Source organism: Lynx rufus, unplaced genomic scaffold (genome assembly GCF_022079265.1).
Source record: "Lynx rufus isolate CCGP_SWC_20201006 ecotype Redwood Valley unplaced genomic scaffold, mLynRuf1.p SCAF_2, whole genome shotgun sequence".
Classification (NCBI taxonomy): Eukaryota; Metazoa; Chordata; class Mammalia; order Carnivora; family Felidae; genus Lynx; species Lynx rufus.
Window position 1 is genome coordinate 5,127,456 of NW_025814834.1, and position 24,412 is coordinate 5,151,867.

Consider the following 24,412-nt stretch of genomic DNA (forward strand, 5'->3'; position numbering starts at 1 on the left):
AGGGAAGGTTCAAACAGAAGATTCCCGAGGTTGAGAGATGAAAAGCACACGGCACCCCTCTTTCATTTCCAGATCCGGGAGCAGAGAACACTCGGGAAAGGCGCTCCTTCCCCAGGGCACCCAGCCCTGCGCAGCGCGCACGTAAGTGGGTGTCCCCGAGGGCAGGGAAGACCAGAGGCTAGAGCCACGAGATCTGGAGAGGAAGGAAGCGTGGCCAAGTGCGCGCCCGCGGGAGCCGCCCCGTCGGCGTGAGCAGCGGCCCCAGCCACCTGTCACGGCCCACAGGACGACCGGTCCACGTGTCTCCCCACACCTGGTATCACCAGGCCACCCCCGCCCTACGAAGTACCTCACTTGCACGAAGGCTTAAAAGGCCACCCTGTCCTCCGGCATCGTCCCAGCTCCCTGTAGGTTTAATTCTGTCCTTTCTATTTGCGAGCAATCATTCAAAACGTTTGAAGCCACCAATGAGTTGGCCTGTGATGTGCGTGCATGTTAAAGATCAGCATCCGTGTCAAAAGCCACCCAGGAGCCCCTCCCATTCTCTTTGAAAAGCACAAAGTGTTCGGCTCCACGGAATTTTCCACACGGAATCACGAGGAAGTGGTGGACTTGAGCAGATGCCTGAAATCACGCCGGCGACCCCCGGCGAGCACCTCCCTGCTGACAGGACGGCGTGGGCGCGGTCCCCTCCTGCTCAGGATCCACGCCGGCTTCTGGACACAGCTTCTCCCACGGCGGCGTCTGTGGGCCCGCCCGGCCCCTCTGCTGCCATCCCGGTGGGGCTGTCAACAAGGTGGCCAAGAGGTGGCCGATTCTGCCCAGGAACAGGAAGACAAGCGTGGCGTCCCAGACGCAGCGACTTGTGCCTGCTCCCTGGACTCCGCCAGTGGATCCGGGCCCAGTCCATCCCCAGGCCTGCTTCCCAGGCTGGCCTCCCATGCTGGCTCACCCCCACACCCTTCTGGTAAATTCCACATCGGCTTGCATTAGCCAGAATGGGGTTCTGATGTTTTCAACCAAGGACCCAAACAGACCAACTTGCCGTGCCCTCCAGCATAAAGAGGAAGCAAATTCCGTTCTTAAACAGCAAAGACTATCCGCTTAGGGCAAACACTGCCTACATTTAGGAACTTTTTTTAGCGCCTTCAATCTGAAGACAATTCCCAAAATGGCAGCTACGGACAAACAGGCTCGCCGACTCATCACTATGACCGTGGGCGGCCCCTCCTCTGGGACATCTGAGTACGAGAATATGTGCGCCACACATCAGGCGTGCTCCTCGTTGCCATCCGTGGACTCAGCCAAGGGACGAGGCCTTCGCGGTCCTTCCGCTCTCAGGCGGTCAGGCTCCAAGGAGCTCTCACCACCCGCACCGCAGGCCCTGGATGAGACCCTGGGGCCCAGTCCCAAGACCACAGTCCCGGAGCTCTCTGAGCCCTTGCTGGGGAAGGACGGGTCACCCCACGATTAGACCAGGTGCACAGGCCACACGCCTGGCACTGGTGTCGGGAGCCTCCTGAATGACCTCGGGGAGCAGTGGCACTTGACCTGAGCAGTGCAGGTGGCAGCCGGTGGCAGCCGGGTCAGGAGAAGAGAAGAATGCCTGGAGCCAGGATGTGGATCATCTGGGACCCGAGGTGGACGAGGGGGCCCCCGAGGGACAGCTGGAAGTGACGTGCCCCCAGGGATGGGCAAGACCAGGCAGGCCCAGGCAAAGGGCCCCAGGCGCTAAACAAAGTGACTCCGTTGTCTTTATTTACCCCATGACTTGTTCTCAGAGGGTGAGGGGTGAGGTCAAGGAATTCCGACTTCCTTGAGCCATTAGAGGCTTTGAGCAGGGCAAGGCCTGGCCGATCTGTTTTGGAATCTATTTACGGGAGAGCCAAGCTATGCAACACGAATTACCCATCAACATCCTGGGACATCTGAGCCCGCTGAGCAGACGTGCTGGCACAGGAGGTGGGACCTGACAGGACGGCCTGTGCCGGACCCCGTGTCCCGACGGGATGGCCTGTGCCGGACCCCGTGTCCCGACGGGATGGCCTGTGACGGACCCCGTGACCTGACGGGATGGCCTGTGCCGGACCCCGTGTCCCGACGGGATGGCCTGTGACGGACCCCGTGACCCGACGGGATGGCCTGTGCCGGACCCCGTGACCCGACGGGATGGCCTGTGCCGGACCCCGTGTCCCGACGGGATGGCCTGTGCCGGACCCCGTGACCCGACGGGATGGCCTGTGCCGGACCCCGTGACCCGACGGGATGGCCTGTGACGGACCCCGTGTCCCGACGGGATGGCCTGTGACGGACCCCGTGACCCGACGGGATGGCCTGTGCCGGACCCCGTGTCCCGACGGGATGGCCTGTGCCGGACCCCGTGACCCGACGGGATGGCCTGTGCCGGACCCCGTGACCCGACGGGATGGCCTGTGACGGACCCCGTGTCCCGACGGGATGGCCTGTGACGGACCCCGTGACCCGACGGGATGGCCTGTGCCGGACCCCGTGTCCCGACGGGATGGCCTGTGCCGGACCCCGTGTCCCGACGGGATGGCCTGTGCCGGACCCTGTGACCTGACGGGATGGCCTGTGCCGGACCCCGTGACCCGACGGGATGGCCTGTGCCGGACCCCGTGACCCGACGGGATGGCCTGTGCCGGACCCTGTGACCTGACGGGACGGCCTGTGCCGGACCCCGTGACCCGACGGGATGGCCTGTGACGGACCCTGTGACCTGACGGGACGGCCTGTGCCGGACCCCGTGACCCGACAGGATGGCCTGTGACGGACCCTGTGACCTGACAGGACAGCCTGTGCCGGACCCCGTGTCCCGACAGGATGGCCTGTGACGGACCCTGTGACCTGACGGGATGGCCTGTGCCGGACCCCGTGACCCGACGGGATGGCCTGTGCCGGACCCTGTGACCTGACGGGATGGCCTGTGCCGGACCCCGTGACCCGACGGGATGGCCTGTGCTGGATCCTGTAAATACAAACACGTGCTCATCTCACGCATGCACACACATGCACACACAATGCAGGGGACCACGCACAACATGTAAGGCTGAGCATAAAGCGTCTCGAGAGAATCCTGGGGGTCATCACACTGTTAAACCCTGAAAGGCTACAGAATCGTTTTATTTAAAGTGATTTTTTTCTTTTAATGTTTAAGAGAAACAGAGTGTGAGCAGGGAGGGGAAGAGAGAGAGGCAGGGAGACACAGAATCTGAAGCAGGCTCCAGGCTTTGAGCTTTCGACACAGGGGCTCGAACTCACGAACCTGAGATCACGACCTGAGCCGAAGTCGGAGGCTTAACCGACTCAGCCACCCAGGCGCCCCTAGAAAATCAGTATTTATTTGGAAGAGCTCAACAGTCCTCTAGAAGGTCTGACGTGAGGGGCGGGAGAGGGCTGTATGTGGTGGCACCTTCTGGCTTTTTAACTAAAAACGGCCTCCCTGGCGGCACGGGTGTGCGGGGGGGACGCGGGGCCAGCCTCACGAGCTGGCAGGCGGCAGCACACGGCACCCTCGGACGCACCGAAAGGAACGCGGGGATGTGAACACGTCTTCCAAACTCACGATCTCGAACCTTTAAGACAGCGTGGTGTCGAGAGAAGCCCGTAGGGAAGCCACACCTGAGCCAGAGAAGCACCGCGAGGCCCATCAACTACAGACGAGACCTGGAGAGAAGTGAAGTTCACCCCGAGGAGCGCCCCGTGCAGGCCAAGGCACGCCCACCTCGGCAACCCACAAGCCAGCACGGGGGCCCCGGCCAGCCAGGACGGCATGCTTTCCTCGTAACCTCCAGAGGCACCTGAGAGAATGACATCTGCACTCAGGCATCTTAATTCCTGGAAGCGGAGGCAAGGGGCAGGTTCCCCGGCTGGCACAGAAGCCCACAGCTCTCAGGGGACACGGGAGCTGCTGAGCACGCGGGGCCGCAGTGAGCCAGGGCGTATGTCCAGCCCAGAGGTCTGGCCTGCACGTGCTATTTTCTCATTGCCACGTCCAGGAAATCACCCCTCATCCTTGGTATATCCTCCCCCGAAAAGGTAAACATGCCCAAACTCCCCACACACCAAGATAAAAGGTGGCTCTCCAGCGTCCTGCTGATGTGGCATCAGGGCAGGAAGCGACAGGGACACTGACCGTCGTCTCCCACCCCTACACCGAACCCCACCACCAGCACTTTGGTGAAAAAAAACCTCTGTAGGAGCAAAATCTACTACAGGAGGAAGTCACACAGGGTTCTCTCCCGTCCTATAAATAAAAGAAAGACACTCTCCAGAACGTGGAGCTGTCGAAAAAGACTTACAGATAGAAGTTTCCAGGTTTACTCTTTGGCCAGAGAACAAGTGAGTAATTTCCCCGAGCCAAGCAAAGGTTAATCAACAAAGAAGTTCGTTAACTTGTCCTGACCCTGAGCTCAGGCTGCCAGGCAGTTAGTCATAAAGAGCTGGGTGGCATTTTTGGGAGGGGAGAGAAAGTCACATCCCCACGGGGGGGGGGGGGGGCAGTTTCCTAGAAAACGTTGGGGACAAGGAGCAGACAGAGGCTTGCACAACCCCTCACCTCGCCCTCCCGTCTTCCTTCCTCGTGGAGAAGTACTGGGTCCCAGGGAGCACACAGGTACACACACCTGTGGTGTGTGCTGGCAAGGGGGGGGGGGGGGAATGACAGGCCAGCTCAGAGCTCTGCATGCAGATGAGAGGCTGGGAGGCAGGGCCGCCCTGGGCACTGTGCTGCATCCCTGGTCGCCACCCACCAGATGCCACTAACACTCTTCTCCAAAGTTGTGACAATTCAAAACTTCCCCAAACATTGCAAAGTTGCCCCCTTCCTAAGAAGCACCGGGAACCAAGCAGGGAAACTGAGGCCGGGGGCTCTCAGCGTGATGCAGAGGGTGGGGACCGGACCGTCGATGTCTGCCCGAGCCTTCCGCCCGCCTCACCCCATCGCCTGCGCCTCGTGTGTGCTACGGAGGCACCTACAAGCCAGCTCGCGGACTCTGCCCAGATGCTTTTAATTTTTAATCTCCTATAAGCACCCAGATGGGTCTGATTTTTACGAACATGAAACGAGTATGGTCACAGCTCCTCTCCCTGGGGCGTCCTCCCCTGTTTCCCACTCTGCCTCTTCCCCACCTCGGCCTCACCCCCACATCTGGCGTTAGTACAAGACACGCCCACGACACGCAGACGACGCATCCTGCCCCTGAAGGACAGGTGCTACCCCCAAGCAGTCACTGCCAAGAGCCTGCTGAGCCTACACCCTAAGTGGGGACCCCCACCCTGTGGGTGGGAGCATGAGATTAAACAACAGATTTGGAAAAGTCGGCTGGTTCTTTAGAAGTCAGATATACACCCGGAGCACCTGGGCCGCTCAGCCGGTTGAGCGTATGAGTCCCGGTTTCAGCTCAGGTCATGATCTGGAGGTTTCGTGAGTTCGAGCCCGGAGTCAGGCTCTGCGCTGGCAGCACGGAGCCTGCTTGGGCCTCTCTCCCTCCCTCTCCCTCTGCCCCTCCCCCACTCGTGCTGTCTTGGCTCAAAACAAACTTAAAAAATTTTTTCCTAATAAAGAACAAATTTACATATACACCTACCACGCCAGTCCCAGGTACTGACCAAGGGACACGAAAGCATGTGCGCACGTGAACTGAACGCGGATGTTCACGGCGCTGTATGTGCAAAAGCCAAACCCTGCAACCACCACAATCAGCGTCCATCAGAAGGTGAACTGCAGGAAACCCACATAACGGAATCCTAGTCAGCAATGAAAAGGAACACACTTCTGACGCTCCCAGCAAGCCGATCAAATCTCAAAATCACCACCGTGTGTGAATGCAGTCAGCACGCGTGACTTCATTTCTCTTAAATTCCAGAAAACGCGAATTCACCCAGAGGGCCAGAAAGCACTCCGGTGCGAGCAGATGGCGGCAGAGAGAGGGACGGGTCGCGAAGGGGAACAGGCAATTAAGTGGGGAGACGCACGTGTTCAATATCCTGATTGTGGTTTCGCGGGTGTGTCTGTCAAAACTCGTCAAAACTGTCAACTTCAGATTCGTGCGGTGTCTCTCACGTAAATCTTAACTCTCTGAAATTGCTCACGGAAACGTGTGCAGAAAGAGCACTGCTGTGCGGTTTTGACAGAAAGTGCGGGAAACGTTCCATCACGTGAGGGCAGGCGTCCTGCCTCAGCTCGTGCGGACCGTCCGGCCGGGGTGGGGGGTACCCTCAGGAAACTGCGCTGCTGCTGGGCCGGAAAGGACAGGGGGGGCCCGGACTTCCCAATCACCCGGCGCGAGGCCCCACCGCCCCTCAGGAGCCCGCGGCCCGGGCAGGACACTGCGGTCGGCTCCCTGCACGGACGGTGCGGGGAGTCGGGCCCGGAACATGGCAAGAATCCAGACCACCGCCAGCCCCGGACGGCAATCGGAGGACACCATCCTGGAAAGCCAACCACCCACCGCACGACCCGGGCGAGTCCCTGCTCGCTCTGCAGCCCGGGGCCCGATCTGGAAGACAGGTGGGGCCGTCTGACCCACCGGACCCACACCTGTGGTGGAAAGCAAATCCCGTGCCCAGCTCTGCTGCCCCGTGAAAACAGCACCGCTGCTTTCGGTCCCGCTGGGTTCGGTCCCGCCAACTCAGCCACCTAACTCTGCGTGACCTCAGGCAAATCCCTTGGATTCTCAGGGTATCAATTCTGCCTGTTATGCTAATTATAGCCCAGAGGAAAAGCAGCTTCTATTTATACGTGTTAAAAATTAACTGCGTGCTAGCATCTCCATTATTAAAATGTCACCTAATTCGAGTGGCTTAAATTTAAGAGCCGTATTTCCAGCCCACCCAGATTAAAGGTGCTGCAGATTTTCTGAGCTCGGGTGAAGTGTCAACGGACGCCATCTGGAAATCGTCCCTGTCCCAGGCGGCGAACCTGTCACTGCAGGCAGCCAGCCCTGCCATCGTATCTCCTCCTCCAGCAATCAAAACGGCCAGCCAGTGCCCGGGCACCCCCAAACCTCAGCAAGGGAGTAGAAGTGACCCAGCGCCTGCTCCCTTCTTCACCACCTCAGTAGTGATTAAAAGGCGAGGTGGGAATGCGAGCTTCGAATCACAAACTGGAACCTGCAAGACGGTCCACGAAGGGGGAGGCCCCCTGTGCCCCTGCAGACCTGGGTGGGGCTGATCTGAGAGGTTTCCGCTCTGTTTCATCAGCACATCACGACCGTGACTCGCGAGTTCAAATCCTAAGTCGGCCAGCTCCAGGGCGTGGGTGCATTTGGGCCTGGCTTTAAACTCTGGGCCTCAGGCTCTTGACCTGTAAAATGGGGGCTCTACCACCTCTGTCCCCAGGGGGACCTGGATAAAATGACACAAAGCAGGTTTAAACCCTGATCACAGGGTCCCGGGCACGGCTCACGTTCACTAAACAGCTGGAGCTATTATTACGGGTTTTATTAAGTGAAGAAGAGGAAGGAGCTGGGAGAGCAGGTCGTGAAATGCTTCGTAGAAATTTCTGGAATCCGGAGCGGGAGCAGCTGTCAGAGACGCCTCCAGGCAACGGTGTCATTTACAAGGCAAACCCATGAGCCGCCCGCCTGGCTGCCGGCGCAGAGCTGTGCCCAGGTCGCGGGGAGACCCGGACCCCCGCAGCGGCCTCGGCCGTGCGAGCCTCCCCCCGGCGGTAAACGGCCGTTCAGGTCTCCTCTTCCTAAAAACGAACGGGAGCTGACGTCTGGAACGGAACCGCCAGGGGAGGAGGGTGCGGAGGCTGCTTGGCCAGTCGGCACCGGTGCCCGGCCTGGCACAGCGCACGGCTCGTGAGCGGCCGTCAACCGACCTCCTGCCCGATTCCCAGCAGCTGCTCTCTTCGCTTGGGGCCTCCCAGGTACGCAAGCTCGGCGTGGAAACCAGCCACGAGTGACCACCAGCTGATCCCCAGACGAGAGAGCAGGAAGTTCTGGGGAAGAGCCCGGCTCCAAGAGTCGGCCCAGCCCAGTAGGACCTGGCTGCCTGGGGCTCTAGGGACAAAGAATCAGCAAGAGGCTGTTGCAGCCGAGGGTTCCCTCGAGCTCAGGGAAAAGCCTAGACAGAATCTACTCGAGATCACAACGCTCGTAGAGCAAATACCAGGAAAACACACTCTAGCAGATTCCATCGGCGGCCGGCTGGGGCCTCAGTCTAACGTCCTGTCCGTGCAGCCCCCTGCCCAGCAGCCCCTGGCTCCCCATCTCTGTGGAGCATGGGGGGGAACCGGCCAGCGTGGATCTGGGTTGGGGAAAACAAGTCTAAGTGCCCGGCTTGCGTCGGTGGCCTCGAGGCTCGGTGGCCCTGCTCACGTGGACGCAGCCCCTGACGGCTTCCACTGAGGAGTGTTCCCAGGGGCATGTTTTCAAACCAACAGAGAAACTCTTGGTCAAATAAACTCAGGTTTCTGATTACGATTCCTGTTTTTATGTCCAGAAAGCCCCAAAAAGGCAGTATCATGATCGCTAAGGTTTAAGTCATGTTTTTTAAATACTGGAACCCAAGCTCCAGAAACCCCAGGATCTAACAGGACTTATGTAACAAGAGCCAAGGCAACAGTAACCATGGAAAACGGACCTTCCAAACACAAGTTTCTGGAAAAGTTCACCGCAATTAGCTTTACGTGGTATCTTCCTAAAGAATTCTCAGGCAGGGACTGTTTTCAGGAGCAACATGTGGTCGCAGCAGGGTGGGGAACTGTGCTCTAGTGGGAGGAGACGTACACCCCAGTGTAGACCGTCCACACACTTCTCCACCACCCACCCTTCCTGTGAACAAGCCACTGGTGAGGTGGCCAAGGTTGTTCTCAGGATAAAACGGGGGAAGACTCCCTTGTGCATTCACACACACACACACACACACACACCACACAAAGCAGAAGAGGGAGGGATGAACAGGGGGTCCGTCTACACAGGGGTGGAAAAGGCAGACGTCCCTTCATCCCTGCAAAGTGGCCTTTAAGATAAAGCCTCAGAAACAAGAGGCTTTTTGGTACCAGGAGGGGAGCAAGCAGTAAGGAGAATCTGGGCTGCCCGTTAGGAAACTACCCGATGAAACGTACGAGGCAAGTCTCCTGGAAACGTCTTCCACCGTGAAAACCCACGAACGAGACTAGAACGTTCTTTCACAAACTGAACCGGAAGAACCCAAGTTTCCCTGGCTCACAGCAGAGGACGCGTTCAAAAGTCAAGCTTTTCCCACTGCGGGGGGCCGGGGGGTAATTGTGAGAGAGGGAGGGGCACTCAGAGCCACCACCCTTTCTTCAGAAACTCGACCCTTCCCTCATTGAGTGACAAAGAGGTGACAACCCAGACAGGGTCTGCCATAAATCCCCCTCAGCTCAAAGCCTGCTCGCGCTAAACACATGACTGTGACAAAAATGGAAACCGAAGCCGGGGCTCCGGCTAGAGATTTTGGACGCAGGGGCCCATTCGAACAGAAATCTGGCGTGGAAACCAAGGCAGGGGCTGTGAGCAGGGATGCTGAAGTCCTGAGAAGAGGAGAGTGGAGTCCGACCGGCCGGCAGAACCCGGGCCGGCCCCGAGGGGACTCGGCGACACGCACGCGGCAGCAGAGGGCTGTGGTGGAGCCTCGCAAGAGAATCTGGGAAGGAATCTGCTGACTCAATACCCCCAAGGCCGCGGGGTCCGCGGCCGCAGGGTCCAAGGCCGCGGGGTCTGGGCCAGCTCTGGGCAGGATGTGGACAGCACTGCAGGGGGCAGATGAGGAGGAAGCCGCCGACTATCAGCCCCTGTGAGGTCACGGCTCGCGGACAACTCAGAAGACACGCCCCGTTTGCGTCCACTCTGGAGAACAGGAATTTGGGGCCAATCGGGTTCTGTAATGAACGCTGCAATTAACATGGCAAAGACAGGGATCACACTGTAATTCAGCTCCCAACTCAGGGCCAGGATGACTCCAATTCTGGAGGCTGCTCCCTAAAACTCATGAGCCAGGGAGGTGATGGAGAGCTTAATTAGACTTCTCGGATGTGCCTGAAAACCTGCCGTGTAAGTCGGGCACGTGATAGACTCATTAATCGCACCTGCAACATTTACCACGTGCTCGTGACGACCTTGACGCACTATCACCAGGTCAGACGGCCACACACCTGCTTTCTACCCTAAGTATGGGGGACCAGGGGACCTCGGGACACTGGAGGTCAGTACCCGTGAGGTTCCATCTGCTCACCCCGGCACGCGCCCAGGTGTCAGAAGCCTTCAGCAGACGTACCCCTGTTACACGAGGCACACTAGTGCTTGTCCCTCCATGTGCTCCATGGGTTCCACACACACACCACAGTGTGTTTCCTTCCCTTTGCTGGGTATTACTCTCCTGAGTGGAATCTCACTCGGAGTTTGCTGGAGGAGGGATACTCGGATGAGACCATTCAACACAAGGCCCTAGGGCAGGCTGGCCTCGTCAGACCATCTCCTCCCCACCCTTCATCCCCACCTCCCCCCTCCACCTCCACCAGACCCGGTCATTTTGGGGGACGATGAGTCACGGATGAGGCCTCAGCAGCCACTCCAGAGACAGGAGGAAGCCTGAGATCAAAGTTCAATCGTATGGATTCTGAAACTGAGGCCCAAAGGAACGCGTATTTGCCAAGAATTCCATGGCAAGTCACTGAGGTGGGGGCCTTAGATCCCCAGGCCTTACAGGCCACAGTCACCATGGCTGTGATCCGCTATGACATCATTCGACTTCCAGGGAAGTGGCCGCAGTATAAACCAGTTAAGCAAGAAAACGCCTGTCTTGCACATCAATACATCGGCCACGTCGAAAACCACAGTCCTTTGAGCCACCCCCCCAACCCCTGCAAAACCACTGAGGCCGGAGGAGGGGCTGCCCTCCCGAACACACACATCGAGCCACAGAACTCAACTCAGAGTTCAATTCAAAGTCTCCTTTTGGGTTCACATCTAAACTGAATCAAGACTGGGGTGCCCGGGTGGCTCAGTTGGCTAAGTATCTGACTCGGTTTCGGCTCAGGTCATGATCTCACAGATCGTGAGTTCGAGCCCCACATCAGGCTCCGTGTTGACAGCATGGAGCCTGCTTGGGATTCTCTCTCTCCCTTTCTCTCTCTCTCTCTCTCTCTCTCTCTCACACACACATAACCTTAAAGAAATAAACTGAATCAAGATTAACACAACAAAAAGCTGTCCTTCCAAAGCACAAGTGAAACTGACTTCCCCTGCAGAATGAGACCCCCGCATGTGGGACCCACACTTAGTAAGGGCCTTGACCCCACTGTGCCGACACTAAGCCTGGAACCTGACACCACGACACCCTGCCTGGCACTGTTTCTACAAATCCTTTGGATTCCTAGCCCTAGTCGGCCCAGCCTTGGAAAACTCTGCATTCTATAGAAAGAGCTAGACAGCAACCCTCTGGATGGATAGAGATACAACACTTCAGAGCAGAGAAGCAGGGCAGTGAGAACAGAGCAGCTCCCTCTACACGTTCCTTCAACTCTTCTGTGCGTTTCCAACTGTTCATCACAAAACGGTGGGGAAAAGAGAGCCTCCCAGGGCTGTGGTTAAGCCACAAATTTCATCTCTTAGTAGCAAAACGCCTTGTTCGCATGAATCCCAGACCCTAGGCTAGTGGCATATCCCCCTCCCTGAGCCGACCCCAGAAGAGGGTGCGCCTGGGGTGATGGTCCGTCAACTCCATGAGCAGCTCGACACAAAGAGCCCCGATACTAATCTCAACAAGTCGAGGGGTGCCGATCTCCCCAGACGAGGAAGACCACAGCACTCTGGGATTCTTTCATCCCAAGCAGGCAGTCTGTGAAATGAAAAATCTGAGTGCCCCACAGCCGACATGCCATCAGGAGCACACGGTGGGATGCTAGAACACGGGCTCTCACGTCTGAGTCTGGAATTCTGAACCACTTTCAAGAGGAGCTGCACTGCCAGCACATCCGGACCTCACCTGGCCTCCAGGTGGGGCCGCAGAGACTTGTAGGGAGAGGCACAAAACACACCTGGCCAGGATTTCAGCAGCACCCAAGCCTCTCCGGGCAAGCTGGGGGTCTAGGGAGACAGTGTGGGGCCTGGGGAGTCTGAAGCACGGAAAAAAACCCTAGATGTAGATGATGGGCAAAATGAGATTAAGTAACCTTTTCATTTTACTCCCCAGCATGAGGACAAACACAAATTGAGAAACATTGGTAAAACTGAAATTTTCCCTTTTTTTAATGACTTCTTAAACATTTCTTTTAAATATTTATTTAGAGAGAGAAAGCGGGGGGAGGAGAGGGAGGGAGAGCGAGCATATGAGCAGGGAAGGGGCAGAGAGCGAGAGGGAGAGAGAGAATCCCAAGTAGGCTCCACACTGTCGGCACAGAGCCCGACGTGGGGCTCAAACCCAGGAACCGTGAGATCGTGAATCTCTGGGCTGCAATCAAGAATCAGACGCTTAAGCTGACTCAGCCACCCAGGCTCCTCAAAACTGAAATTTCCTAAGTGAAAAAATTGGAACCTGACTTTTCTGTGGCAAGACCGTGAGATTCCTTCCGGCAAAGATGAGAGTTTTCCAAGGCCTCCTGCTGACACGAGATGACACGTCTGTCAACGACCCCCTCCCCCATGTCATCAGCTTCCCACCTTCTGGGGCTCAAGCAGGGCACCCTCTGGGAGCCCCTAGGCCTCTTCATGGCGCCCCCTCTAGGTTGCCTAGCCCACTAGGCACCCGGGCCAAAGCACACGCCTGCCCGGTCTACGCACGGCAAACGGCCCATTCCCCTCTGTAGTCCCGGCACCCGGCTCCACGGGTCTATGGATTCAAGCCATTGAGTGAAACTCACCGACACCCAACAGATAGACACAGACATACGCTCGGTATGCGCATGAACAGATAGTCAGATGTAGCTACGGGCGGACACATCCCTCAAGCATCATGTGGTATCCACTCTGAGAAAGGCACCGCCGGCCAGGAGGCCACCGGCGGGACGAGCAGGGCCTCAAGGGCCACCACAGTCCAGGCTCTGTGAGCCACAGCTCGATCACAGAAGTCCCCGTGTGAACCGGTTCAGCTCCTGGACAGAGAGGCACAACAGCCACACTCCCAGGGGGCTCACGTGCAGGTGCCTCGGACCCCCACCCAAGAGTCTGCGGAGGAGGGAGGGGCCGGGATGCACCCCGGATGCCCGCCTCTGGGCCCGTCCCACAGACGGGGCGATTCCTGACTGACATACGCAGACCAACCCCACAGGGACAGGGTCCTCTTCCACAGACCCTGGGTACCTGCCACGCGTGGCCAAGCACCTCCCCCGCCCAAACCTCAGGACATCGAAAGATGGAATCCCCACCACGCGGCCCCACTCTCGCGTTCCCAGGATCGAATCCCAGTCTCTCGCCCCCCCTCCCCCCATCCTGAGGCTCCCACACGGCTTCGGGCCTGCACCTCCATAAGCATCCCACGGACCTGGTCTCCGTGTCCCCACCTTCCCGCCCAGACCCCCACCCTCCGCCACAAGGGCCGGGAGGCGGTTCCCAGTCTCGAGCCCTCCCTGCCATTCCCCACGACCGCAGAGACTGCAGCGGCCAACACAGCTTCCAGGCCGCACGGCCGCCGCTGAGCGTCACAGCACTGCCCTCCCCACGCAGAAATCCATCACCGGTGGTCTCCCACTGCCCAAAGTGCTCTCGACCTGCTCTCTGGGGCTTGTAAGGCTCTTCTCCCTCCTCCTGGCCTCCTCGATTCTCTGGAGGCTGAGGATTCAGTGCAGATGTCTCAGTCCTCTTACCCACCGGCCGGAAAGCCCTCCGTGGCCTGATTCCTACCCGGCTTCCAGGTTGGGTTTAATCCCATCCCCTGGGAGGCAGCCCTCCCTTCCCCCACGCCGCCCACAGCTGCCCGTGATCTCAGGTTGCATCCCTGTGGCCTCCCGAGCGAGATCTGGCGTGTGCCGGGAGAAGGCTCAGGTCCCACACATCTGCACACCTGAAATTAAAAAATTCCCCTTTGCCACCTTGTAGGTGCTCAATAAAATCTTGTGCCTACTGCTTCTCACACTAGCCACTTCCCACGCTAAACAGGGAAGATAAACAGAGCCCTCCCACCCCCATCCCTCAAAGTAAACATTTGCTCTATGAGGCCACTGGAGAAGCTCACACACTTCCACCCTTATCAACTACCAGGTATGGCCTCAGCGGGCCTCTGTGGAGGGAGATGGGCAGTTCCAGGACGCAGCAGAATGAACAAAGAAAATAACCCCTTGAGGGTAGCACCGTTGGCAACACTTAGCTTTTGTTTCTTTCCTGCCTTCTTTCCTGCCTTGCACATAATTGCTACAAACAACAGAAACTGAGTAGTGCTAATACGTAACTATAAGACCACAGAACAGTTCAGGCCCAGAGTAGAAAATGAGTTTCCTTTCAAATGCCAACACAGATCCAAGGGTTATCTAAAACCCAGGATGGATGTGGGGAGACCAATGCCGGCCAGGCTGGGATCTGGGATCGGCGGGATAGAGTACCCCAACTGATTACTAATTTGCCGTGAGCCAGGGAGAGCTGAAAGGGGCCCGTTCTGGTCTCAGGGGAGTTGTGCCATTCACGTTTTAAAGAAAAGTACTTCCTGGTGAAGGATTTCACTCAGGCAGCTCCCCATTTACAGAGCTGTAATTATTCAACTCACAAGGATTTAACAGTTCGTAGAAAATCCGGAAGTCTAAGCAGTGCCGGAAATTTACTAGCCACTTAAACATTTGTTTATGAACAAACAATGGAAAGAACAAAAACCAAAGGACGAATGCAGCACCTAAGGCCACCTGAGTGTCATGTAATGAACTCTGAACAGCAATGAAAGGTCTCTCCAGATAGGGGCTGCCCACCAGGTAGAGTGGTTTCATGATTGGTTGTGTCCAACCAGAGAGAACAGGTAACACAACACAGCTCTCCACTCCCAGGCACCTGACAGGAACCAAAAGTCAGGCACGAGAATGTGCACAGAGGCACTGCTGTACCAGCAGAAAGCAGGAAACTATGCAAATGCCTATCAATGGTAGAACAGACCAAAAAAACAAAGGCGACCTTTAACTACACGCAACACAGATAGGTCTTGCCTTGCCGACCACCTTCTGGTTCTTGATCTGAATGCGGGTTACACACATATGGTCAGTTTGTGAAAACTTCCTCCCTTATGACTCGGGCGTCTTTCTGTATTTACGTGCTATGTAAAAAAATAAAATAAAGAGTTCAAAAAAATTAGGGAGTTTGAAGTGGTCTCAATCCCGGCAATCCCAAACTTGAAATAATAATAGCACGTGGGAAATCAGAGCCCCAGACTTGCCTGTTGATGCCGAAATTAAAACAATGCTCTTGTTTGTTTGTCTGAAATCAGGTTCACCAGCCTGAGCTACCAGGGGCCTTGTTAGAACAGGAGACGGAATCACGGCTCACAGCAGCACCCCAGATCCTTAAAAACAACAACAAAGGGTGGGCAGGCAGGCTTACGGAAGTGCCCTCCCTGGAAAATACGCCAGCTCTCCCCCACAGAAAAGGACAACTGGAAACACAAACAGCTGAACCTCAGGGCCATCGGCTCTCTCCAAATCAATTTATTTTTCAGTACAAAAGCTAGCAAGTAATTAGCTTACCTACATTACCAAATCTTGCTGAGGACCACCGACCACCCTCACACAGACAGCATGCTTCTGGGCTTGTATTTCAGGAGTAAAAAGCCCGTTAGGAAGCTAAGTTGGGTCTTATTTGGTTGAAGGCACTGATTAAAAAAAACAAAACAAAACTTTCTAACTAACTTCTTCCTTTCCCCGATACTGTTGGTACGTCCCTTTTCAAGTGAAACTCATTGAATTTCAACTAAACTTACTTCCTAAAGATGCTACTCTCCCTTGAAGACTATTATCTGAGAATAAGGTAACGGTAGCTTTGGTGAGGCTGTGTCCTAAGCTGGAAATCAATATGGTTCTATTTGCGAAAGCCTGCTGAATGTTGACATTTCTAAGACCAAACATAAATCGCTTGTGAACATGGCCGGTAATTATTTGGAATTCTTCTCCCAGAACCATGAAAAGTGTTTCCCACCCTTAAAAAATGAAAAATAAAAAGCAGCTTCTAACCACGATGCTAATGACAACCAGACGGCATGAGCAGTTTTAAAGAGGAGACAGTTGCTTGTGTAGAAACACTGTACAAATACTCCAACACTGCAGCCCAAAAAAAGACAATCCCCATCAAACAGCGGGAGAAGTGTGAAATTTGCAAATGAGCCCCTGGTTAAACAAAAACACCAATCTGTTCCCAGACAGCTTAGGGTGGCCACCTGTTCCGGGCTGGTGGCAAGTTCTGATTACCAGTGGAAGAAACAATATCTAAGCAATGACAGCCCCCTCTTGGGCCCTGGTCCCCACCCTCGAGCCTATATTTAGTCTGCTCTTCATGGAAAATGTTCTGACCTCGCACACAGACAAGCTCTTGGGCTGGTTATTCAAAGGGTCCATTAACAGCCTCTTCTGGCCGGGGGGTGGTATTTGCTCTCCCTCCCGCACAAGCCCCAGAGGCAACCAAAACACCCCCTTCTGGCCTTGATCAGCTGTGAGCAGGAGCCCAGGGAGGTGGAGGGACTGGGCCCAAACTGCCCTGTCTCTGGATGGGCCATCGCTGTATCCTGGGTAAGTCACTCCACACACAGCCCTGCAAGCAGGCTTCCCGCACTGTTAGAAGAACCAAAAATCCCCGTCAGTCCCTCAGGGGCACGGAGCTCCCAGAAGAAGGGGGTCCAGCGCCACTGCACATGCAGAGCCTTGCCCCCATACCCTGCACAAAAGTAACAGATGCTGCAGAGATTGGAGATTAATATCTGCACAGTGCATTTTGCGTCTCAGAGAAAGGTACTTAACAAAGGGAAGGAATTATGCAGCTAAGCGCCAGATCAGAACCCCCGAACCCTGGATTTTAAAAATAACTAAGCCTGATCCGCTTTGCCAAACTCAATCACTTAAAGCAAAGGATTCAAAGGATCTGCGGTGTCGGGAGAAGGGGGCTGGGGGACGCGGGTTTGTGTGAACGTTGAGAAACACGAGACAAGATCACATCAGTAGTTCAAACAAGCCAGAGCGAGACTCGCAAGCTATAAACACCTGCGGGGGACACAGGAAAAAAAGGATGCAAACTAAGGGATTTTAGTCTTAAGAAAATAAAGAGCCTGCTCTGGGACAAAAAAACACAGTGGTCGTAACAGGGCCACACGTTCTGTTGCAAAGGTTCCTGCAGCCACTGTGGCTGCTTCTTGCTTCTGAGTCACTTCCTTCAGGCTCCCTGACAGCCCCCCCCCCCCAAACTGCTAATAACACACAGCTCTCCTCTTTCCCTGAAATGTTCTTGTAGCTCCAAACCAGCGACACCAAAACGCATCATCTGCCAAATTATCAGAACAAGGGAATACTGAGGAACCCCATCTAAATACATCACACACCGGAGGGCATGCACGCTAAATATCAACAATCTCCGAGAAGACAGGAAGGAAGGTCCACAGAACAGCAGACTAGGACTTAAAGGACATGGGACATCAGTGGTCCTAACTCCCTGCAGGATCCCCTTGATGATGTCCATCCCACCCATCCAACCACTCCCTTCACAGGGCACTCACTCCTCATCGAGGAGGTAGTGTGGACATCGATGTCAATTCATTCGGAACCGGCTTTAAATCCCTCCTCCACTACGTTTAAGCTCTGTGGCCCTAAGCAACTCCCTGGCAGCTGCCCCCCCCCTCACCTGTAACCTGCACAAGACGAGCCTTGGAGAGCAGGGCCCAAAGAACATGCCCCTTCTGCTGGAGCTTTTCCATCCACAGTGACGCTTCTCAAAGTGCGGTCCCTGCACCAGCAGCACGGGCAGCCTCTGGAAACTCGTTCGAAAAACACATTCTTGGGCCCCACTCCAGACCTAGAGAATTAGAAACTCAGGGGCTGGGGGCCAGCAATCTGCCTTCCCAAGCCCTCCATGTAATTCACACGTTCGGCTTGGAGAACCAGGCGGCTCTCCGTGTTATAATGAAGACGCTACGTTATGTCAGCTGCCTACGTCTGACCTTCGCTTACACCCAACGTAAAGAAACACCAACGTTTTCCGGAGAGCCTGGCTGAAAAAGGTGTTAGGATTCAGCAAGCAGATCCTGCCCTTCCCCTCCGCACACTAAGGAAAGCTCACTTCCGCCCCAGACACCACATGTGGCTGGACTCATTTCCACCCAAGCCAAACCCCGTCGAAGCCAAAAGGTGCCCGGCCCTAACGTCTGTACTCCTGCAGCAGGTTTCAAAACACCTTCCACTTCTGCCAGAGGATAAGTGCCATTCATACAACCAATGACGGGCAAAAAGACCCAAACTCCAGAGAAAATGTTAGCCCCTCTGGCAAGCAACCCCTGGGCATCCTGAATCACTGAGGAGATTAAAAAAAAAAAAAAAAAAAATGAACAGGACCTTATTTCTGCCCTCGAAACGCTCTCAGTCCTTCGGGCTGGAGCTGAGCCAAAGGAAGCCGGGGACACGAAACAGGGGGCCTGAGCTCTGCCTGGGAGAGGTCGGAGAGACACTGCCCTGAGCCAGGTTGGGAGGGATGCCTGGATTGGGGAGGACTTAGATGCCGGTAAGGTATGAAATTTAACCTGGAAGCCAGAACCGCCAGCCCGTGGAGGGAGAACTATTTTTAAGGAAGAAACCACAACATTTGTATCAATAACGAAAAGGCCCCATACCTGCACCCTTTGATTAAACTTGAAACATTTCGAATACAGTCCATACTGGCAGAGAAAAATTACACTCATCCAAGGCAGGAAGAAGGTATTTGTTCCCCAGACACGTACACATGCAACAACCAGATTAAATAATCTTCTGTATGGAAACCAACTCTTACAAGTTCTGCCGTGATAAGCAAGGCTGCAGAGAACGTAATACTTGCAGCCACATGCAGCATCTCAAACCCTTCTCGTCTTGGGCGAAGGGAACACGGACGTGGGACGGTTTGCACATACAGCCCGCAGAAACCATCAAGAACCAGGACCTCTATCTCCAACTCACAAGGCGCTACGGAGCCAGCGGAGATCATACCAACCCAGGTCAACTCTCTGGGGCAAGTTTCCGACCCTTTCGGGACCTCAGGGGTGGCATCATGGGATCACCGACAGCATGATGGGAGATGATACGGGGGAAGCACGTCGCACTCTGCTGTGCACAGATGCTCGGCAATGCCGCTGGGCCATGGGATTAAGTGGTCCCTCGCCCCAACTTCTCAGGTCCCCCCCTTGCTGGGGCTCAGGCCTTGAAGCCTTCTGTCAAAGCGCCCTCACCGGAGCAGAGCTCTGCGGGTAAGGACCGGGCCACTGTGCCTCTCCGAAGCCTTCAAGAGGAAGCCACACAAACCAGCGGCAGGGCCAGTGGGGAGCCTGGTTCCCCCTAATCTGCCACCTGGTAAGGGTGGTGGGGGGCCCAACCGCTGGCCCAGCTCAACGAGCCTGTGTGTTGTCATTCCCCACCACAGCTCGGCTGCTGGCAGGCTGAAATCACAACGTGCGATGCTGAAAGATGCATTATCCCTAAGAGAAGGACAAGTTTTATTTAACAAGGAAGGCAGCTGGCTCATTTACCTCGGCCCTGTCAACCCAACACGCTTTCTAAAGGAGAACCCGAGGCGGGAACCCAACAGGTTGTCCACCCTGGAAGGAGCAGTTGCGGACTCATTTCCGGGTGTGGAGAATACCCAGGCTACAAGCCGCGTTTCAGAGCACGCCACACCCCTGTGGGGAACCCCGCAGATCTGATCAGGTAAATGTGAAAAACAGCCATGCTTCCCTAAAAGCCAGAGATCTGGGAGAAAAAATAAATCTGAGTCTGAAATGAAAATTGGAAAAAAATACTTTTTTTTTTGGACAAGGTAACATTTTAAAACAAAAACAGAATCACATTTCCCATGCCCACAAACAGGGTCACAGACACATTCTTATTGGGGAATCTTGGTGAGCTCTTTCAAATGAGATCGTGCAATTCAGCCCATCACTGAGACACTTTTCCGATCCAGACCCACTTACGATCACTTTGAAATGAGCTTTGAATGGACGTTAGCTACACATCCATTCCCTTTGACAAGGCCAGTCCTCACGCCAACAGCAAAAATTCCTGAAAACGCCAAAAAGAAAAGAAAAAAAAGCAGGAAATTTTTAAATAAATGATGGCACAGCCAAGTGCTGGATTATCACTCCGAGAAACTGTCTCTCCAAAGTTTCTCGTAACAGTGGAAAGTGCTCCCAATACGTTCACCAAGAAGCTCTGAAACTATGAATCCAATGTTGTGTACGTACACACAGGGGTTGGGGTGGGGGAAGGCCTAGCTGGATGGTCTCTGAGATGCACTGTTTTCTGTTTGGCGGGACAAACGATTTTTAAACTATCTGCTATGACGTACACATACTTTCCTGATGGGAAGTGGCTCTATTTTAAAATTCAGAAAGACATGTACTTTGCCACTATATCACCCTAACCCGCAAGGCTCTCAGGCAGGGCAGATCCGTGTATGCTCTGAGTTAACTCCGCCGCTCCAGGCACCTGCTCCCTTACAGCACGGGGCTCCTGCAAACAGCTGTTGTCTCTGGGCCCCGTGGCAGTGCTCTTGGTTTCAGTAAGAGCGAGTAACCCAAGCCCTGCACAACTACACAAAAGTGTTTCTGCACAGTGTTCTTTGCATAGCAAAAAATGTCGCCCTGCCAGAATTGAGCAATCCCCTCCACTTCCAAAACACTAAGAGCACAGACATAAATCACAACCGTACCTTAAAACTGGCACAGAGCAGGAGACCGTGTCATTATCGCAAACGGACTGGCCTTCCGTGAGAAGGGGCAGTGGAAGGTGCTTTGGGAGGCTACAGACCAAGGCTCTCCATTCAAATGATCCTTTGGTTCAGACCAGACTGAATGACCTCAGTCAAATTATCCCTCCTTGAACGGCCATCCTTTACCACACGAAGATAATGAAGCTGCCCCACATTCTCACGGGGTTGCTGCAGGGCCGCACAATGAGATTACAAATGCAAGAGTATTTCTGCTAAAGTTCTATACAAATGAAAGGTGGTATCATTGCTGATAATAAGGCAAAGAACAGAAGAGCATTTGAATGGTTCCTAAGCTCCGTTCACAGCCAAATGCAAAACAGACATTCCTTTTTCTAACAGAAAAATAACAGCAACATCAAAGCCCCAACTAGGATTCGTTCACTGATTCTGAACCTTATTAGAAATGACAAAGATTCCAGCCAAGAAGGGGCTTAACTTGTCACATGGTAAAGGTACCAAAGCAAGCTACCAAAAACCACCATCTAGGAACCACGTGATTTTTTTTTTTTTTTAAGAGAGAAAGAAGCGAAAAGAAAAATGTAACCACATCCTCTTGCTAGAAAGTCAGGATGCTTTGCTGGGAGTGCTTGAGACCCCAGAGCTTGGCTTCAAGAATGAGAAATGAAAACGAGGCGTCATGAATCACTCAGCTAGAGGTCTCTGCACAGCCACTAGGTGCTCTCGGTCAGGTGCATTCAATCCTTGTCTCGAGCTTTCATCATGTTTCATCAGACTTCTGTGGATGCAGCCAGAGAGCTGCAGAGAAACCAGGGAAACAGGCCCAGTGAGTGCCTCTCTCACTTTGACCACCACAGAGCCAGGGCTCCGGCTCTAGAGGAACCTTCATGCAGTATCACCCAGGCCATCGGCAGGTGCATGCGGGTCCCACGGCCACCCACAAATCCTGTCGGAGGCACATGGAGAGTCTACCTCTCGAGGAATCTGGAAACATCTTACGTACATCGCCAACAAGGCGGCCGTGTGGTCTGACAGCCAGGTCCCACACAAGGCTGGAGCACTGCTCAGATCCTCCCAGTGAATTACGGAGTCCCCTACGGACATAGCTAGCCAATCAGCAGCCCGGACGGGGCACTGTTCAAGTCCGTGGGGCTGCCAAATGCCAAGAAGGTCAGCACCACATCCACCCTCCCCATCTAACTGGCCAAGCGTCAAAGCAAGACACTCTGGGGCCAGTTGCACAGAATGCACGATGCCAAAGCAAAGCCTTCCTGTGGTCGATGCCCTCACAGATGGAGGGGAGCTGGGTGACTGCCTGCAGCCAGGCTTTTGGACAATCTCCTGCCAGGCCTTGGAACATTCTCAGTGTTCCTCAACAGCGGCCCCAGTGGCCTTTGGTTAGGACAGTCGGTACCGTTGCCCACCCCGCAGGCCTTGTACCATCTCTGGCCAACCGAGGGGGAAAACATGCTGACTGAGCGTGGCTGGGGTAGAACTCCACACTGACTGCCCACCTCGTCCCCCAGGTGGATCTCGGCCAGACCAAAACGGACAGGGCAAGGAGACAATCCTGAAGCCTAGTATCGGAGAAATAAAAGCCATCCCTAATCCCAAGAGAACACAGGCCCAGGAGAGGCAGAGCTCCGCACCTCTCCTGTAGCCACCCTCGACCAGCGGGAAGAGTAAAGGGCCTTCCGGACATGTGAAAGTGAAACCCAGAGACTGAGGGACCCCCCCCTGTCCTTCTGGTAGGGCTCCTCTTCTAATACGACCCAAGACTTTTGGGAGAAAACACTCAATGGAGACCAGCCTTTGCACAGAGGCAGGTGGACACGCTCCTGGATGTGACACAGCCTGCGACCCGGGCTGGCTGTCTGCAAGGGCTCCATTCGGCGGCCTGCACAGGGCCCCTGAGTGGGGCAAAGACAGGAAGGGGGCGGCCTGGCCCCAACTAAACACGCGGGCCAGAACCCCCAGCCCAGCAGCACTTCTCAAAACGTCTCCAGCGTCTGGCAAAGACGCTCGGCCCTGGCCTGGTAACCTGCCACGGGTCCGGGGGCACCAACCCCTCCGGCTGCCTTCCCCCGCCCCGGCATCGGTCGGGTCACTAGGGCGGCCCAGGTCGCGGCAGCACCGAGCCACTTTCACACAGGAGAGAGAGACTAGACTCCGCTGCCCATTATCAAATGAACGCCGCCGGTCCAGCCTCCCCGGCCGAGCTGGCGGCGCCCTCGGCCTCCCCCCCGGCCGTCGCCCGGCCTTGCAGGACAGGAAGCAGGGGCAGCCGCGTGCCACGGCCCGGCGCGTGTGTACACACGCACGCACACACGCGCGCGCGCGCACCCCGCCGCGCCGGGGGCGCCCGCTCCCCCGCGCTTTCCAGAAGCCCCGCGGCGGCCCGGCCCTCACCTTCGATGGCGATGACGTGCTCCCGGATCTGGTTCTGCAGCACCGGCTCCTCCACGCGCTCCAGCAGCTCGTAGATGGAGTAGATGTTGGGGTGGACCGACTCGAAGCGCTGGATCTCGGCCCGGATGGCAGCCGAGTTGGCCAGCTGCTGCTGGTAGTTCATGGTGCAGGCGCCGCGCCCGGAGCCGCGCGCCCCCCGCCGCCGCCGCCGCCGCCGCCGCCCCGCGCCCCGGGGCCCGCGGGCCGCCGAGCTCGGGGCGCCGCAGCCCCCGGGGAGCCGGGCCCGCCGGCGGCGGGCGGAGGAGGCGCGAGAAGAAAGGAGCGGGCGGAGCAGGCGCGGGGCCGGCCCGCGGACTCAGTTCATGGCCGGGACGCGCGGCCGGCGAGTGAGCGGGGCCCCGGCGCCCCGGGTCAGCGGGCCCCCATGGAGCGCGCCGCGGCGGGCGCGGCCGGCCCCGGAGGAGGCTCGCTCGGGCGCCTCCCTGCGCCGCAGCCGCCTTCCACCCCTAGGCGCTGCCCCGCCGAGCAGCCATTAAAGCCAGGCAGCCGCCGCGCTCCGAGCGCCGGGGCCGAGGGCCGCCCCCCTCCCCGGACAGTGGCCGCGCCGCTCCGGGCGCCCGGCCGCGGCGTGGGTCCGCGCGCTGCGTGCTGCGCCGCCCGCCGCGCCGGGGCCCCCCGCGCCGTGCCCGCCGTGCGCCGCCCGCCGAGCCGGGACCGAGCCGCAGGCGCCGCGCAAGCCGCGGAGCCCGCTCCGAGCGCCGCCCGCCGCCTGCCCGGCCGGCCCCCTCCCTGGCACGCAGGGCTCCGGCCCACGTCGGCCCCGCCTCCGCCCGCGCGCCCCGCCCGCCCGCGCGCTCGCCGCCCTCCGGCCGCCGCCGCTGCGTCCTCCGCGGCGCTTCCCAGCGCGCCGGATCCCGGGGAATTGCGCCAGGCTCCGCCCCGCGCCCGCCTCTGGGTTTCCTGGGACTTGTAGTCCGCGCCGCGCCGCGCCGCGTCCCTCTTGGCCGGGACCGCGGGTAGGCAGGGGGCGCGCGGCCGGGGCCGGGGGCGGGCGGGGGGCGCGGGGCGGTCCCGCGGGGCGCACGGCCCTCCCCGCGGGCCCCTGCGCTGCCCCGGTGCCCTCGGGACCGGAAGGCGGGGCGCGAATCCCCCCC

At 56.8% G+C, this 24,412-nt stretch overlaps 1 protein-coding gene across 3 annotated transcripts in view; it reads right to left on the minus strand.

The window, feature by feature from the left end:
- The window catches only part of AGAP1 (ArfGAP with GTPase domain, ankyrin repeat and PH domain 1), a 549,698-nt gene extending 526,277 nt beyond the window's left edge, over positions 1–23,421 (minus strand). For all 3 annotated transcript variants that reach the window (XM_047085687.1, XM_047085686.1, XM_047085688.1), the window contains exon 1: positions 23,259–23,421. In XM_047085687.1, the coding sequence (XP_046941643.1) occupies positions 23,259–23,421 (163 nt within the window). The remainder of the gene's footprint in view (positions 1–23,258) is intronic.
- Positions 23,422–24,412: the final 991 nt, after the last annotated feature.